The sequence below is a fragment of the Sceloporus undulatus genome, chromosome 1 (assembly GCF_019175285.1).
Source record: "Sceloporus undulatus isolate JIND9_A2432 ecotype Alabama chromosome 1, SceUnd_v1.1, whole genome shotgun sequence".
Lineage (NCBI taxonomy): Eukaryota > Metazoa > Chordata > Lepidosauria > Squamata > Phrynosomatidae > Sceloporus > Sceloporus undulatus.
The window spans coordinates 86,164,617-86,184,285 of record NC_056522.1 but is presented as its reverse complement, the minus strand read 5'-3'; the positions used below and the strand labels follow the sequence as shown (position 1 = coordinate 86,184,285).

The window sequence follows — 19,669 nt, the reverse complement described above, 5'->3', positions numbered from 1 at the left end:
ATAGGGACCCTACTTCTCACTGTTGTTTCAGGGGACTGCTTACAGGATAGGGTGGAAACATCAGTCAGCTGCTATCTGTTCAACAGAGGAACTCACAGTAACTGCTATCTGGTAGATGGGGATTTGAAAGGTCGGGCTGGAAGACACTACCTGGCTACATAACAAAGGTGGTTACACATTTGTAACTGCCTTAGTGAATTCTGGCCATTATACATGCTTACCCTCTCAAGCTGAGTTCTGTGAAAACTTGGAAACATTGCAGAGAACTGATAACTCAGACATCAATATCATTACAAATTATTTTCCTTTCACCCAGTTCTTTATTAAGAAAGAATAATCTGCAAAACATGAAATCATATGGAAGGACTTTCAGATGAAAAACAAAGGAAGCACTTTTCACAAAAATGGCAACAACCCTTTCTCAGTATTGTATAAAACACAGTATTTCAAGCACAGGCAAAAATCACTTGCCAGTTACTAGTATCTGGAAAGGATGTCCTTAACACAAAAATAAATAGCTAAAATCATTTAACACAACTTTTGGGAGAACTTGCGTATATATTATTGCTTTGTAGTTTTCACATGTTAACAAGTGGATCATATGGTGTCTACTCAAAACATCTGGAGATGCAGCAAACTGATGTCAGTCCATTCCTGCAGTATTTCATATGTAGGGTTGTGGTTTAAATAAGCATTTCCTTTTCTGCTGGTATACTGTCTGCTTTCAGAAATCAGCTCGTTCAACACAGAGTCTTGCTTTTTGATTCTAAGTTTCTATCAATGGATGGGTATAGTTAGATTTTGAAAGTATTAGCAGCAAGCTAAAAAGCCATATGCTAATGTATATTCCTATGTTGGCCTGTTTTTTTTTATTAAGCATTTATATTGTTACAAAACATACTTTGTGAGATATTTTTACCATGCTGTTTTGTTTTGTTTTTTGTTGTACTTTCCCAGTTCATATGCATTACAGCACGTCAACTGGGACTTTTTAGATGCAGTGCAAAATCCCAGTGAAACTTCTATTCGCATCTAGACTTTGCTTGGAGTTATTATTTGCCCTGCAATAAATATGAAGTGAGAATACCTCTTTAAAAATACAGAAAACTATTCCACTAAGAACTGAGAGATATAGCAAATACATGGGCATATGTCTGAGTTACAAATTTTATATTATGAAGGACTGCCTTTACTAGAAGGGCCCACAATAGCAAAACAATGTAGAACCACTTTATACTTGGTTATCATTTCTGGACAGGAAATCTAATGTACCCTCTCTATGCATTCTCTGTGCTATGATGGATGCACATAGCTTTTTCAATATGCATGCAAACAATGGAAAGATCCAGATGGCAGTAATTTCCTATATCAAAATAAGTATACCTTACTGGATACTCTTTAGTTAAATGCAGTTTCCTCTGCATATGATGACAGAATAGGAAATTCATCATGCCTTAGAGTAAACAGGTCAATTCAATGCCTTCTACAATTAAAGGCTGACATTAGGTAAGATTCCTTTTTGGTGGTAGTGATGAGTGACAGCTATAATAACCAGAACACTGCAAATTTCTCATCACTGTTCAAGTAGGGACTTGAATTCCTTGACTCTGTAACTTGCTATAACTCAAATGAAAAAAAATGAAAAACAAGATTTTTTAAACTTCAAATTCTATTAGCCTCCACACAATAAGATGTCCTCCTATGAGCCTGAGAAGGAAATGTCATCAGAAGACAGAACCTGAAGTCTTTGGGGGGGCTATATGTCAGAGAAATACTAGGGAAGAGTTTCTTTATTCCCTTTCATCTGTATTTGGATTTGTCCTTCTCTCTGGTCTTCTTAGGGCTTCTGGATTTCCTCCTTTCCTCATGTTCTCGTTCCCAAGGCTCCTCATGATGTTTATCTTTGGACTTCTTATAGCGGTTGTCTCTGTTCCGTGACTGGCTACGACTACGGCTCCGATGTCTCTCTCGCTTGTCACTTTTTCTTTTCTCTCTACTGCTTTCTTCCTTGTGCCTCCGATCAGGATCCTACTATGAAAAATGGGGATCAAGATGTTATTTGCAAATTACATGAAGCGTTGTAAGGATTTACTTAAAAGGTGTAGGAACAGTTCCAATGCTTCATGTCATAACTAGATATTTCTATGTTGATCCTAGAGACTATACCAATTAATGGGAAGAGTGTGCAAGCTTACAAATTTCACAAGAATTAATTTACTTTAAGAATAAGGAAACAATTAACTGTACACTGATATGAAAGGAAAGTTTCTATTTTCATGGTATTTTTTTTTACCAATAATGTGAAGTTCCTGAATAGATCCAGAAACATGCAAGAATATTTATTTTTCCAAAGGTAAAAGTCAGAAGCATTTAGAATTATCCATGGTTACTGCTATCCTTCCTAATACAGTCGGCCCTTCTTATACATGGATTTTTTATACACGGATTTAAGCATACACGGTTTGAAAATGTTCCAAAAAAGTATAAATTTACCTTGATTTTCCATTTTTTATAAGGGACACCATTTTGCTATGTCATTATATGTAATGAGACTTGAGCATACACGGATTTTGTTATACACGGGAGATCTTGGAACCAAACCCCAACGTATAACAAGGGTCCACTGTAATGTTAAATGTTAGATGCTATGGCTTAATAGAAACTAGAAGTCAGTTCATCTAATTAAGGACAAGTAATCCTAATTCAGAGAGAATTACAGGTAGGCAATACTGTTTTGTTTTTTTTGTTTTTTTGGGAAGTGGAGAAGCCTTGTTAAAGCAATAAACCTTGTCTTCATTGCATGGCTGTTCTTGTTCTAACATCAGGGACCTAGTAAGGAGAGGCCCTGAATTAATAGCCATTCTGTTCTTCCACTATGCCCTAAAAAAAAAGGCAGAAAAGGCTATCCAAGCCCTGGAGCAGCTGTAGTTATTTCTTCTCCCACTGAAATACAGTAGATGAATATAAGAAAGGGTATATAAATACAGGGGAGTGGGTAAAAAAGAAATGGGGGGGAGTCCAGAACCCATGTATTTTGTTCTGGCTAACAGGATTAAGGAACTGGTGGTTTGCTCCTTACAGAACATCCTCCACACAATCTCCAGAGCTTCTCTCTGTGAGTATATAATGAAGGCCCAGAAGTAGGCAAACAGGTTAAATGGTTCTCTGAACAGGGGGGAAAAAATCAGTTTTCGGGAAGTGTGTAAGAATAAAAACCTTGTTGACTAATGAAATTGTATAAATTTTCCATATTCAGCTGCTTTTATGTAACCTGTATTTCTTATTCAAATATTTTAACTTGCTATAGTTGACAGTGTTTCACTGTTCTTTGTATTAACTGACTGGGGACATAATGAAGCCATGCAGGACAGTATTAATGCTGTAAAATAAATGCAAAGGTAAATCAAAACAGGGATATCTCAGAATCAAATGCAGGCATATTCAGAGCCTACAATGTGCAGGGCCTTGGACAACATTAGCATAACCTTAAATATTCCATTACAAAAGGGTTTGTTTTTTTAACAGTCCTTAATGGAGTCCCTTCAAAACAGAGCCAAGTGGATTGCAGAGGGCTCCAATCAGTCAAAATTTATCTGCCCAATTGAGAGAATTCACTTTTTTGGAATAACATAATCAATTCTGTTTGGACGTCCAATGGTGGTCCATAAGTCCCCACCCTCCGCCAAAATGGATTTTTGTGGAAAGGAGAACAGCATATTTTCACTTAGACCACTTTTTAATATAACCCATTATTGTGAATTTACAACTGAACTGAGTTAGTTGCATTGTTCATCTATTTTTGAACACCATGTTTTTGAACTCTCAACAGAAGCACCACTTAGTTTAGCAAGAACCAAAACTGTGTAACTGTATAACAAGTTATTTCCAAAACATAACATCACTCTTCCTTACATAGGCATGGGACCTCCCTATCATCATTTTTCCATCTCTTATCTTATGTATGATATGTATGCATCAATATTCATGAAATTTTACCTCAAGCTTTCTCTGACATGTTTACTTTTCGTGCAAGATCAGCCTGATAATTTGAAATAGGCTACTTTTTAAAAAATGGTTGGCTGTGTTTTAAATCTTGTACAAAAAGCTGTTGGTTTTGGAGCTGTGACTAGTACTTGCTATTTTGATTTGATACTTGACTTTATTTCTGATGTATATTGAATGCATAACGATTACTTTCTTATCCTCCTCCATTTTCTGTGCATGTCTACTTATTGCTTAACTAATTTTTGTTTAATGAATTTGTGTTGGATACTTATAAATGTGCATATATGTGTTCAGGGACTTTATATGCTGATCTAAAATACCTTTTCACTCAAATCCATCTACAACAAAAGTGCTAATCTAAGCTTTAAAATAAATTTCTAATAAACTAAGAAATGTATTTCATGAATACAGTAATGCACAAAAATATCAAAAATGGCTGGAGAAGGATAAAAATAGATGATACAAAATAAAAACAGGATTTAAAAAAAAAACAGATTTCCTTCTTATAATAACCAACTTAATGTAAAATAATTTGGATATAAGAACCTTAGCCCTAGGGTTGTTGTCTGAACTGAACCAGTGCCTCTATCAGAGAGATTGTTAAGTATTCTTTTCTAGGTTAAAAAAAAGCAGTTGATACTTAAATATTAATTTTTACTCTACCAACTGACCATGGATCTTTATATGATTCAGAGGAAAGTACTAACCCAAACACCAGCTACTCTTCATCTTTATTTCCTCCACAGAACCTCCAGCCCCTTTAGATCCACTTGAATTTCCATGATTTTTATATCCTGTCCTCTATCAAAGTAAAGCTATTTACTTGAACAATAAAACTTAGTGAACAATAAAAATCATAGATATTGCACTGCTGTGGGGAGAAAGAGGAGTGAGAACTAGAAGGCAAAATGAGGGGAGCCAGCTGATTAGCTCCTGTTGCTACTTCTTCTCTAGGTCAGTGGTTCCCAAACCCTTTAAGAGATTTTGGATTTCAACTCCCAGACAGCTCAGCCATATTGACCAACAGTCTGGAATTCTGGGAACTGAAGTCCAAAATCCCTTAAACAGCACAGTTTGGGGAACACTGCTCTACAAGGACTCCTGAAACACAATTGTGAGCTGCTTCTTTACAAAATCAAAATCATGATGCAGCTGTTCTCAGCAGGAATTATCGTCCCACTGCCAACCCAACTGTGCATCTGCCTTGGCTGGGGAAATATAAACTGGACTATTGTGAGAATAAGCCCATTACAGTAGGATCGCTGCCAAAGGGATATGTGGTTCCCCTTTGGGGAAACCATGTCTGTCTCCCTACTCCACAGAGGGTCACATTTTCATGGGAAAGGGAACAGCAACAGTTAGTGGGTATTCTCAACTTCTCCTTCAATTCAAATTACTTGATGGCTTGGCTATATCCCCCTGCATTGAAAATGCTGCTGATGGATGCCGTCAGTGAAGGTAAAGCAACTGCTATCAATCAATAAAACCAGCTGTGGACCAAACTTCCTGCTTTGATTATATTATTCCTCAAAGAAGAATTTCTGGGGCTAAGGCAGCCCACAGTTGTTCCTAAGACAAAAAACTGGACCATTTGAACATGTCCACATCTCTTGACATGCAGTTGCTCATCTAAGACTGAATGGGAAGGGGCACAGAAAGAGATATGATCTCCTAGTAAGTAGAAAGAAAATCGCAAAGGCCCAAGGGTGGATATGTGAAGACCACTACATCATGCTGGATTTGTTGATATGTAAATAAACAATTAGATAGCTAAGAGAAATAACTGAGAGTAGTCACTGACACTCAGGCACAAAGGAAGTCAAACAAGTAAGATCAAGTGTCATTTTTGAACTCTCCTTCATGGAAAAAAAGCTTACACTTTTCTATTGTGAAAAGTGGCAAGCACCAGGTGCATTCTGACCATAGCTTCACTGACAAATGTCTGCTCTGGCAGCTTGACATATAAAAGAAAAGCTTGTACAAAGTTGAAACTTTCAAAGGGGAGTCTCTGTGCAGAGCTCCTGAAATGCAGTTGGGAGAGAGCAAGGGTAGCTGTGCAGAACAAAAGAAATATACTGGGGAGAACTTTATGCATTATTCAGAGGACCATTGTCAGGACACAGCATGGAGAAACAAAATGGTTTCCAGTTGGCAAAAGTCACCATAGTTAAAGCCAACGTGATGGAAAATAGCAACATTTCCAGTCGCAAGCCCACATGAAGATGGGATAGGGAACCAAGTATGAATATTCAGTGAGATGTAGGAAGCTACGCACACGTGACGGCAGCAAAGCAAGGAATCAGTAGAGACGAGTGCAGAGTAATATATGAATGGACACTGGGGAAATGTTTTGTTAGAATATTCTTGGTATTGGTATGGACAATAACATGCTTTTAAGTAAGCTGGGAAAAACATTCATCCTCTCTGTCAAATGTTTTCTTGACATAGTAAATCATTAAAACATATTCTTAGGCTGAAAGAGCAAGAATCCAGCACCTTTGATTTTTTGGTCCTTTTCTCCCCCTCATCATTGTCATCTGAATGGTGGTGTTTCTTCCTCTTCTTGTCAGAGTGCCTATGACTTGTTTTGGCTTCTGGCTCTGCTTCTTCCAATATAAGGTCATATTTTGAGCTGTAGTAGTGAGTTAAGGAAAGTGTAGTAATAATAAATAAATAAAACTTTTATTTGTATCCCACTTTTCTGTGACAAGACAATCAAAGCAGCTCAGAACACATTAAAATCCACATTTACAAAATTATGTCCCAAATTCTCCCCTTTAAAACAGGATTAAACATGTTACAATTAAAATATCCATTAAAAACACAATAAAAAATACAACGAGGACAGAGCGGTGGGCTAATACATGATGTGGGGGGGCAGTCATTCTGTGGCTGGGCACTTTTATTCAGGAAAGGCCTGCCGGAAGTGATCCGTCTTGACAGCTTTTTTAAAGGAAGCAATTACTGGGTATGTCAGAGGAGAGTACCACGGATTCCTGATGCATTCAGTATGGCATTCCTCACAAGATAAAAGCTATAACAAGACAGCTAAATTCAACAGAATCAGTTGTTTTGCTGCACTAGCAGGTATACATGTGAATGTATAAGATTCTGAAGAATGAAACTAAAAACAGAATACAGTTGTCCTTCCATATTCACTAGGGTTAGGGGAACAAGACCCCCGTGAATATGGAAAAAACGCAAATAACAAAAACACTGTTTTTACCTGATAGGACACCTCTCTAGGAATCTCTAGGTCTTCCAGTGCAACTCTGTGGTCAATGTCCAACATACACTGATCATAGAATGGCACTGGAGTAGCTACAAATGATCTTTCAATGCAATGTTTAGTTAAAGTTTACCAGAGTTGCACTGGAGGACCTAGACAGTCCTAGAGAACATATTAATGAAATCCGTGAATATTCAAATCCGCAAATATGGAGGGATGACTGTAGTTTATTTCAATGCATTGCTGCATTTATCCTTCTCCATGTTAAAACTAGTGAATGTTTTAAACATCCATTTTATACATATCAGTGTAATTTGAGTGAAGCATGATTTTTCAAAGAAACAGTTTAATTCTGATGAACAGTTTAAACCTTATGATGGCTAGTTGCTGAGAAATACTTCTGCATGTTGATGGTGGTGGCAATCCACCATCCTTTGTGGTACAGCTAGCCTGTCCACAAAGGCAATCCCTAGAAGTACAGTCAGGAGTTAGATACAACCATTGGAGCCACCTGATCCACAGAGGAAGCAAAATACAACTAGCATTTGTGGTGGGGGACTCTCAGCATATGTAAACATTTCTTCTTCCAGTGTCAACATCTTTCATTGCAAGTACACCTGATGGAAGGAGTTGCTCTCTTTCTCATCCCAAAAGGTTTCACTGTGACACTGAGGTGAGCTCTTGTGTTTAAGACAAGAAACAACAAAAACCTGTAGAACGCACTTTTCAAAATCTTCTATATCAAACGTGGAGTGCAGATAAATACACTAACATTTTACATATATATTCCCAAACATTGTATAGCAGGAGAGTTTACATGCCCAGACTATCAGCCTCAGACAAGAAGTTACTGAAATCAGACAATATTTGCTAAATCCTGGGCAGTGGGCACCATGGTTCTGCCAAGTGCTATTCAACATATTTATCAACGACTTGGATGAAAGAATAGAGGGAATGCTTATCACGTTTGCAGATGATACCAAATTAGGAGGAGTAGGTAATACTTCAGAGAAGATCAACATTCAAAATGGCATTTATAGAATAGGAAGCTGGCCCAAAACTAACAAAATGAATTTCACCACAGAGAAATGTAAGGTACTGCACTTAGGCCAAAAAAATGAAATGAACAGATATAGCATGGGGGACACCTGGCTTAACGAGACTACATATGAAAGGCATCTAGGAGTCCTAGTAGACCACAAGTTGAACATGAGTCAACAGTGTTATGCAACAGCTAAAAAGGCCAATGCAATTCTAGGCTGTATCAACAGAAACATAGGCCCAATACAGATGGGCACTATGCGCTGGCCTGGGGCCAATTTAAGGGCTCGGGAGAGCAGAGCATCCCTACACTCCTGAGCCCTACTGCACTCTCCCAGCGTCATTTTTGCACGTGTGCCTTCTGACGGTGCATGCACCGATGACGTGCATTGTGCACCTCATCCAAACGGTGCGGCACACAATGGACGTCACCGCACCACTCCAAGGTGCTAATGGCGCCTTGGCACTGGTAGAAAAAGGAGCTGCGTTTTGCAGCTCCTTTTTCTGAGCATATTGTTGCCGCGATGTGCAGTCACCATGGCAATGATGTGTGGGATAAAGGGGCAGCCTCTGTCCACCCCTTTCCCCCCGTCTGTCCAGCCCCATAGTGTCTAGATCAAGGGAAGTAATAGTGACACTCTATTCTGCTTTGGTCAGGCCTCACCTGGAATATTATGTCCAGTTCTGGGCATGACAATTCAAAAAGGATGTTGACAAGCTGGAGCATGTCCAGAGGAGGGTAACCAAAATGGTAAAGGGTTTGGAAACCATGTCTTCTGAGGGGGGACTTAGGGAGCTGGGCATGTTTAGCATGTAGAAGAGAAGGTTAAGCGATTATAAGGTATTTTAAATATTTGTTTTATTTTAAAAATTTATTTTATTTTAAATGTTTTATTTAAATATTTGTTTAAGTATTTGAAGGGGTGTCATATTGAGGATGAAGCAAGCTTGTTTTCTGCTGGTCAAGAGAACAGGACATGGAACAATGCATGCAAACTACAGGAAAAGTGATTCCACCTAAACATTAGGAAGAACTTCTTGACAGTAAGAGCTGTTTGACAGTGGAACACACTCCCTCGGAGAGTGGTGGAGTCTCCTTCTATGGAGGTTTTTAAAGAGAGGTTGGATGGCCATCCATCAGGGATGCTTTTATTGTGAGTTGCTGCATGGCAGGGGGTTGGACTGGATGGCCCTTGTGGTCTCTTTGAACTCTGTGATTCTATGATTCTGTGAAATCTATACTGTACTTCCAACATGGAGATAAAATACCTTTAACAATCAGGTGGTCAGAGTTCTGTCTGTTCTGATGCTCCTATCTCAAAAACATTTTCTAGTTATGTTGTGCAAAAAATAATAATAATAATTATTATTATTATTATTAAAGTTTATTTATATAATGCCCGAGGTTTTACACGGCACTTTACAAAGTCATACCAAAATATAAAGACTTTCCTACGGCATATAATATAAAATCAAAAGTAGCAAAATACAATCCAGAAGTTCTGAAAGATATTGTATACATCCAGATTTCATCTTTTTTATTATAATAAAAATGTAAGCTAGAAAAATAGTTCTAACACAAAACACAAACATTTAGTTCTGAAGGATACTCTTGTTTAGGCTTCGCCTTCTCCTTGAGACTCAGTTTAGAAGTTTTGTCACAATCTTTTTCATATTCTTTGAAATCATCTTTTGTGTACTTCCCACCTGTTTATAAGAGGAGATATTGATCTTGAACATGAATCCAAATAGGACACAAAGATGCAACCCACTCTAAAGCAAAACCTTAACATCAGTTTTGTAACCACTGCATAAGTCTTTCTGTATCTTCCAGGAGAGATATGACATAATGTTGGCCTCAGAAAAACAGTTTCTAGAACAAATACAGTATAGCTGCAATGTTTATAATAGTGATACCATATGTAAGGATTGCTATATTCAAATCAGATAAAATGAGCCATTACATTGGAGATTCTGATGAGATGGGTTCCACAGGAAGATTGGGCAGTAACCAATACTGGGCTTCTGCTCCTGGAACAAAAAGAATCAGGAGGGTGACAACCTCCCCTTCTCACTACAGTTCTGCCAGCAAGCCCAAAACCTGCTGTGGCAGAACTGGGAAACCTTCCAGAATCTGCTTTTGCGCTGCTCAAGGAGCTGATGCGGGGAGCGTAGCTCTGTCACACTAGTGATGCAGCAATCATGAAGCTAGACTTCAGTAATGGCAGGAAAAAGCTCGCCTTTTCTCTTGTCATCCACGCCCAAGAGATTAGCAATGTAGCTAGTCTAAATCAGGTCAGATTCCAGTTGCCTTTTTTTCTCCTACTTTAAAATAATGCAGCAGAAGGAAGCTGAAAGTTGCAGGTGAACCAGTTCTTGGCATTCCACAGTGCCTCATCAAGAGTAGCCCTCCAATAATATTGATTTTTAATCAGTACTGCAAATGATTACTTATTATTATTATTAAATGTTATTTATAGAGCGCTGTGAGTTTACAGAATGCTGTACATGAAATATAATAAAATGGACCTGCCACTGGCATATATTCTAGAAAATAGAATAGAATAGCAAATTGATACACAATATCATTCAATAAATATATACAAATAAGAGATTAAAATAAAATATCAAATAACAATCAGCTAATGTCTGAGAATGCTTCCCTGGACAGCACTGTCTTTATCTCAGTTTGTCATAAAAAATATTGTCATGGATGTCATACATAACCTAATAGATGACAGACAGAGCATCACCCACATTCAAGTGTATGACCGTGTTATACCATAGTGTAGTAAGGCTGCAAATTAACTGGGAGCATCCATACTTTATCCATATTGTGTGTTTGACACCAGAATAATTTACTTTCTAAATTCTTAACAGCAAAATTTAATGCTTGTGACGTTTCAATGAAAGTAGCTCAACATGTTGCTTAAAAACAGAATTCAGTGGCTGAAATGCTTTTGAAGATCTAGTATTGTAAATTGCAAGAACTGGGCACTTCAGCAAAAATGGGAGAGGGGAAAAAGTCTTTGTCATCACCATTGAGAGGCAAAGCTCCTGGCTCCTGAGCAGCCTACTTTGCAGTACTAGCTTCCAGATCCGTCTGCAAAGCCAGGGTATTCTGGAAAGGCCAGCGTGGAAAATTACCTCTGCCACAATAAGCTGCCAAAATAGCCTTTTCAGAAGCCAACACCCTCTCATCAGTAATGATGAAAATTTCTTCTCCCTTTACTTGTTGCTCCTGTGCATGAAACTTTTTAAAGTCCTGCTACATAGGGCCTAAATACTCTAAAGGCACCAGATCTCATCTGATCTTGGAAGCTAAGCAGGCTCAGCCTGATTAGTACTTGGATGGGAGACAGCCAATGAACACCATGTGCTGTAGGCTAAATGTAAGGAAGGAACTGGCAAAACCACCTCTCAGTATTCCTTGCCTACGGAAACACTATGAAAAATTCATGGGGTCGCCATACGTCAACAGGCGACTTGAAGGCACACACAAAAACACAGCTTGTTGGTGGAGTGTGCTAACAGAATCTCAGCCAAACCTTCAAGTAAGTGCTGCCACCTATGGTTCAAATTGGCACATCAATACTAGTGACTGGAATGGCCAAAACACCAAGTAAAAAAAGTAGTGTAATGGGAAGAATATGGAGACATGTAAACTACTTGCATTAATAACATTTAGCAGCTGAAATTCTGGGTATATGCTCTCAGATCTAACAAATATTTCAGCAAGAATGATAACTAGCACTTTACCAGGCCATCAGAATGACTGTAGAAAATAATACCAATGCCGTGGTTGTAATACTATTTAACAACACTCCCTGAAGGCAATAGGAGATACGCAAACAACATATAGTAATACCGCTTAGCAGTGTAGCTATAGAAAATAATAATAATAATAATAATAATAATAATAATAATAATTTGTTTTATTTATATACCGCTATTCCAAAGATCATAGCGGTGAACAGCAAGTAAGCCAATTAGCAAGTAAGACTACAAAATCTGCAGGAACTGGAGAGCTCCAATGTTATAGAACACTGCATTTCTTTCTCCTGGGACTTATGTCCAGGAAGGCCTGCAGTTATTCCTCCCTGCATGTCTCTTGCCAAATATATATGGGTCTTGCTCTACAAGTGGGCTGAGAATACTTTTTGCCTATAAAATGAGTTGTTGTTGTTTGTTGTTGTGTGGCTTCACATAGTTTCCAACTCATGCAGACCCTAAGGCGAACCTATTATGGGATTTTCTGGGCAAGATTTGTTCAGAGGGGGTGTGCCTTTGCTTTCCTCTGAGGCTGAGAGAGTGTGACTTGCCTAAAATCATCTAGTGGGTTTTCATGGAATTTTGGAAATTCAGTGATTTTTAAACCATGCTTTGTAGTCTTTAAAACCAATTATCTGTGGAAAAAACTTTTTCAGCAACTTGAAGCTTCTTAACCTATCCATATTTTAGGGGATCTTGCTATCTGGTAGGAAGCGCTATAACACTTCCACTTGAATTATTTGTTTACAGCTCATAAATAACTTTAGAAGGCCATCATAGCCTTTTCTTATTTAGGCAGTCGACAATGAATCTTTTTGTTTGTTTCATTCCCCCCCCCACCAAAAAAAGATAAACATTTGTCAAAGGGGAAAATACTACAACTGCATTTTCAATTTTATTGCAAATAAACACATAACCACAATTACAGCAGCAGCCTCAGCTAACTTGCCCAAATCCCAAAGAACCAAGTTCAGATGAGGCAGAATCAGAAACTACAGTAACAAACAGGAAGATCATAAGGTCACCAGGGTGATCCACAGATAAACTAAGCATGATTTTTATTCACAGTAATGCCAGGAATCAGCCATCCATTAAGGGAACTCTAAACACTCAAGAGTCATGAGGCAATTCTTATTTATTTAGCCTATTATCTAGAGAAGCCAGAAAGATCTTCTGCTGTTGCCTCTGAAAAACTCTAAGCCTTTCACGATGTGTACAGAGAAAAAGAAAGGGAAGGCTTCCCAAAAAGAACAAACTGATTCTCATTTATCCATCTTGTATTTATTACCAATTATTACAAAATCAATCTGTTAAAGCAGTCTTTATTGTCCCTTTTATTTCTCAGGGGAAGAGGGCTGATGCAATTAATTGCAAATCAGGTGAGGAATTCCCTTATCAAGATATACCAACATGGGATAATCTAGGCTAAAATGTTCTGGGGAATTTCCTTATAACTCTACCAACTTTGTGGAAACACCCTGTATTGACAGATCAGAATGAGGAGAGAATAGGAGACAGGAGAAATTCCTTGCCCTTTTCCCTGTCAGACAGGAACATGGGCAACTTCATGCTTCATTGCAAGGAGAAGGACTAAGGGGATTATTACACGGGAGGCTTACCATGGGTTAAACACCAGCAAACGCTCCAGAAGCGTGGAGGTGTAATAGCTGGTCGAGCATTCTGAAGTGTCACTGAAGCATCCCCTCACTCTTGCGTCAGCACAATGTTCACGGAGCAGCCATTTCTTCAATAACGGGAACTTTCGTTATGAAGAAATGGCTGTTCCATGGATGCTTTGAGGATGGGAGAGGAGTCGGGGAGTGTCATAAGCATGACCAGCCATTAAGCCTTCATGCTTCTGGAGCATTTTACTGGCGTTTAACCCGCATTAAGCTCGGGTGTGATAATCTCCTAAATATCAGAAAATCAGTGAGATTCAAAGTGGGGGAGTCTCCTTCTTTGGAGGTAGAGAGAGAGAGAGAGAGAGAGCGCACCTGGACAGCAATAAGACTTACCCACTATTATATGAATCTTTCCTGAAGTCTGAGGTACTTGCTACTATCCACTTTCAGAAGAAATGTCTTTACTGGTTGCCAACAGTAAAGAGTTAGTATTTCAAGTAAGTGAACTTAGATATGAGCTAAATACTGGTGCTTGTGTACATTTAATGAAACTGTAATAAAGCAGTTAAAGACATGGCATGTAAAATAAAAAGTTACCTTTTCCTTTCCATTTAATCTTTGCAACCGATTGGCTAAAATCCACATGTATTCTCCTGTCATCTATTAATACATTATCCATCTTAAAGTAAGCTTTCTCACAGTCTTCCTCCTGGTGTGAATTTCAAGGAAAAAGTATAAGTTCAAGTTAGAAAATATCTTTAACAGTTTCCATTCTAATACGAATGGAAAAAGGAACTGCTATAAACATAGGAGTCTAATAAAGTCTTCCTCCATACAACCAAAGGATTCCAGGACATTTCAGTACCAACTCCATAATGATTTTCATAAGTTGATTTCTGTATGGAACGGTAATTTCTGCCTATGATATCCCACCACCACCACTGTTCTCCATTATCATTTATCATCATCATTTCTCTAATTTGTTATTTAAATTTTGATATATAAAAACACTGGTTTGCTCTTCTCTGCTTTGCTTGTTGGTGGGAGAGAGCTGGTTGTGTCTGCAGCACCCCATATTCCAGAAAAATAGACATCTGTCACTTCAGACAGCTGACTGGCTTTTAAAGTCGGTTTCACAATCACCTGCAGTTATGGCAATAGTGCTACGGTCACAAACAAAAATATGAAGCAGTACGTAGAGATCTTGTAGCACCTTTGAGACTGAAAGAAATTGGCAGCATGAGCTTTCATAGACTACAGTCTACTTCCTCAAATGCATCTGGTGGAGTGAAACAGACTAACAGACTAACAACGGCTATATCTTTGAAGAATATGAAGTAGTTATGATGTCCCAAGTCTAACTTAGGACATCATGACTGACATGGTGTCAGCCAAAACAACAACTACTACTACTACTGTTACTACTACTACTACTACTACTACTTCTACTTATTATTATTATTATTATTATTATTATTATTATTATTATTATTACTGAGAGTCTATTCTTCCCACAGATTAACTTTCAGCCTGTTTCTGACTTCTGATTTACATCTTGAATGTATTCTTCCAGGATACTGAACCATGTAATCAAGCAATCAAAATGGATCTGTGTGTAAATGGGCCACCTCTATACTAAGAATATAATGACATTTTCATTGGCCAAACTCCTTGCAAGGTGATCGTATCACCAGACTTTCCAGAAGCTCCTCTACTGTTTGTAAAGAACATACATTTGAGTCATAGGCTCCCTAATAAATTTTAAACCAATGCATTTGACTAGTTTCAATCGGTAAACACAAAAGGTCAAAACAAAGTTTTATTATGGAGTACTGGGGGTATTCCAGGAATTTATGTTGATGTTTGGAATGTCTTTCAAGTAAGGTGGTATATAAATTTTATTCAAAAGAGGAACAAGTAGTGCTATATAAACTAATGAACAGCAATGCATTTTCAAGGCCACATACCTTCTCAAATTCAATGAATGCATAGCAGAGGGATTCACCCGTTTTCCAATCTCGAATTACTTCACAACTGAAAAAATAGAATATTTCCTTCTGAATATTGAAAAACAATAACAACTGTTCAACAGATACTGTTAGGAAGTAAAATTACTAAGAAACTGCTTTAACAAAACTCTAAGGAAACAACCTGCACCCATTCACATAGATTGCTTTCATATTAGTGGTCAAAGAAAGGGGTCCCGTTCTACAGCATAAATCTGGACATGGATTTCTCCCACAAAACATCTGAAGATGAAATATGAAAGCATAACTCATATAACATGTGACAAAATTGATGGGTACTAAGAAATTCCAGATAGTATTCACATCTTTAACAATGTTAGTTATGTGTACTCAGTACTCTCATTCCACTCTTATATAAGTGACTTGTGGGTTGAGAAATTAAGTTAAGAAATGATTTTAGATACACTAGTTGAGTAGGCAAAGATCACAGGGGCTAGCCTTGGAAATATTAGACAGAAAGTATATAGCACTAAGCTTTAAAAATATTGCCAAATTAATACTTGCTCCTAAATACAGCACTGTATTTTCTGCTTAGAAGTACAATTATTTGGTATGCAAAAGAAAGGTGTGTTACACTCTACATTCTTCTAATATACAGCAGCCCTTTTCCCTTATGCGGGGGATTCATTATGGATCCCCCCGTGTAAGAGGAAATCCGCATTTCAAACAACAGAGTGCATGCTCGCAGCGGAATGTGCGCACCCAATTGTCATGTGGCTTCAGCGTAAACTTGAAGCCGCGTATAGTGTGCCCATGTATGGCGCAGACACACTGTATTCTGATTCAAAGCTTTGTTCTATTGGAAGAAGAAAATTATCTGGCTCAAGATAACCTCTCCTAAGAGTTCAGTACTGGAAGTGGAAATCTACTCAGTGGTTCACTAGCTAGAGATGAATTTTGTAGTATTACATTACAATGAGATACATTTGTCTCAAAAGATTAAACCACAAGTGGGGGTGGGGAGATATACAGAAAAGAAAAAAGGACTCTGAAAAGATGCCACTACAATAGACCTTGTAGTGTCTGTCTCTCTTCTATAATGGTGGTACAACAGATGAAAAATGCAAGCACATCAAGTGCTACTGCCTATCCATGAAAATAGTTTTTTGTGGGTTTTTCAGGCTATGTGGCCATGTGCTAGAAGATTTTCTTCCTGACAACAGGAAGAAAATCTTCTAGAACATGGCCACATAGCCCAAAAAACCTACAAAAAAACTATGGATACCGGCCATGAAAGCCTTCGACTTCATATCCATGAAAATGTTTCTGACTTTCAGCTACCAGCACCAGCCATCTCTGTTCAATCTTGTTCATTCCCAAGAGTCAAGTGTTGAAACAAAATATTTATGACTGGAAAAAATGTAAACAAGCCAATCTTGAAAAAGAAGGATTTTAAACAGATTTGCTAACTTCTTTCTTGTGCAGATTTTTTATAACTACCTTTTTATTGACCCAAACCGGGAAAATATAATTTCAAGATCTTCATCGGTTGTTACAGGATTAAGTTTACAGACAAAAAGAACATTTTCTGGTGGTTTGATATCTGCATCGGGCAAGTCTCCAACCTGAAGTATAAAAAAATGATACAAGTTGGTATTTGAGGTCTACTTTATGCAGAAACTGGCAATTCACATTTATAATCCAAGACATGGTTGTATAATATACAAATTTTTAAAGGTTGTTCAGAAGTGTATAGTGCAAATATAACAACTGTCTATCATTATGCTGCAGCTCTAAAGATAAACAAAATGAGAAATTTTGTTTTATACCCTTTTAAATCATCACTGATCTCACGTTCCAAATGATAAGGTGCTGGAAGACAGTTACTCTAGTGAACTTGTAGTTCAAAAGTAAGGCAAAACTGTTCTTGTTATTTGAGAATGTTATAACATCTAAACCAATATAAGAGGTAGACAAGCTGATGTCCTACAGACACTTTGCACAATTCTGATAAGCCTCAACCAGCATGGCCAATGGTTAGAGATCATGAGTTGTGGACACACATTTGCCTTTCCTCCTCTTCTGCAGCCCTTGTCTGCTCCTCTGGAGAAAACCCAGCGGTAGTGGAGACTCAGGGGTCAAGCTTTCGCCCTTCCTCCTCTGCTGTCCCCTGGCCTTCTCCTCTGGAGAAAGACCAGCTGCAGAGGAGGCTTGGGGGCATGCATTTGCCCTTCCTCTCCCTCTGCAGCCCAGCTCTTTCCCGGCAGAAAGCCAGGTGGCGGAGGAGCCTCAAAGTCCCTATGGGCTGCCTGAAATCCTTTGGAGGGTTGCAAGCAGCCCATGGGCTGTATGTTGTGCAGGCCTGCTCTACTGCATGCTCACTAATCCTCACTATATGCTCACTAATTCTTATGTTTTTGAAGTTCAACATATGAGCCTGCTTGACTTTTAAGTTCCTGAGGGAGAGATTTCTCAAACTCTCAGCCCATATTTGATGAGGACATGGAAGAAAGTCTTCTTGGTGCCTATCCCAGACTGTGGAATTCTCTCCTACTGGAATCTACATTGGCTCTCTTTCCACCTCTGCTTTCTTTCCACTGAAGGTGAAGACCATTTTGTTTGCCCAGACCTTTGAGTGTTGACTGTCTGTCACATTAGGTCTTTAATTGAGAAGTACTGTGTCATATTTTTATCATTACTACTATTATTATAAGTTAATTGTCTTTTAAAAACTGTTTAATGTAATATGTATATGATTGTTTGTTTAACTGTTTTAATCTTTTGTATTATCCAATGTTTGAGCTGTATTTTGTTTTAAAATACTGTGGGATACCTTTGGAGCTACAGTGGGAGAAAGGAGGGGGTAGAAATTAAATAAATATACAAACATTTTATGCTTTAAAACGGATATGGGCTATAGCAGAATTAACACAGGTGCTACAGACTTACAAAATTCTAATTTGTCTTATAAAATGTGCATTTATGAACAAAATCATCTGACCTCTTATATTTGACATATGACGAACAAGTTAAAGGAACCAGCCTCACAAGCTGCCATCCCAGACACAGAAGGAGTATAAAAGAATGGTGGATATGACCAGGAATCCACTTTGGGAAATAAGAATGGGGACTCTACATCTCCTCCTGATAAGCGGTCATGCATAAAATGAATTGTCAATCAGTGCACTGATTGAGCCATAGCTATACTTTTAAAAGGTACTTTATACATGCCTAGCTACACCAATCCATAAATGAGGATATAAATTTGCACGTGAAGCTCCTGTTCCAATAACAATACATCTGTTGAAACCAGTTTATAATTGTGTATCTCCTTAAACTTATCTGGGCATGAAACTGTTATTTATGTAGATAAAAACTCCCATTTATCTTTCCCTCTCATTACAAGATGAGGTACTTGTTGCTGAGAGACAAGAGATGTGATAAAAATTACACAGTGAGTCAGGATTTCAATTTAGATCCATTTAACATGAAATCCTGAGCATATGAAGCAAAGCAGGTGCACATCTCGGAGCATTACTTTGGGTGAATAAGCCAAACATACTCACCATTTCTAAAAGAATAGCTTGTGTTTTTGCCTCTTTCTCTGCTAGAATTTCTTCCACTTCATCAACAGACCTTCCTTTGAAGTCATCAAGTTCCTCATCAGCTCCTATTCTTCCACTCTGTCTTACATTAAAATAAATAAAGAAAACAACTATTTAACACAACTCATATATCTTGTCACTGGTTTTCCCCAATCAATTAATAACTTAAGAAGACATAGCTAAATAAAACAGCAGAAAAGTGAATATACCAAAATGCTCAGAAGGGCAGTCATACAGATATACTTTAGAATACAGTGGTACCCCGGGATACGAAATACCCAGGTTACGAAATTTCCGGGATACGAAAAAATCCCATTGGAAATAATTGTTCCGGGTTACGAATGTTTTTTCGGGTTACGAAAAAAATTTTTGGTGCTTTTCGGCGCTTTTTTCGCACGAAACGCGGCTTTTCCCCATTAGCGCCTATGG

At 38.1% G+C, this 19,669-nt stretch overlaps 1 protein-coding gene across 1 annotated transcript in view; it reads right to left on the bottom strand.

Annotated features, from left to right (window-relative positions):
* Positions 1–300: 300 nt before the first annotated feature.
* PPIL4 (peptidylprolyl isomerase like 4) overlaps positions 301–19,669 on the bottom strand; it is a 27,114-nt gene continuing 7,745 nt past the window's right edge. Inside the window, 7 exon segments of the mRNA XM_042441306.1 lie at positions 301–2,028; positions 6,502–6,637; positions 9,886–9,982; positions 14,266–14,377; positions 15,636–15,702; positions 17,136–17,260; positions 19,202–19,318. Coding sequence (XP_042297240.1) covers positions 1,801–2,028; positions 6,502–6,637; positions 9,886–9,982; positions 14,266–14,377; positions 15,636–15,702; positions 17,136–17,260; positions 19,202–19,318 — 882 coding nt within the window. The 3' untranslated portion in view covers positions 301–1,800.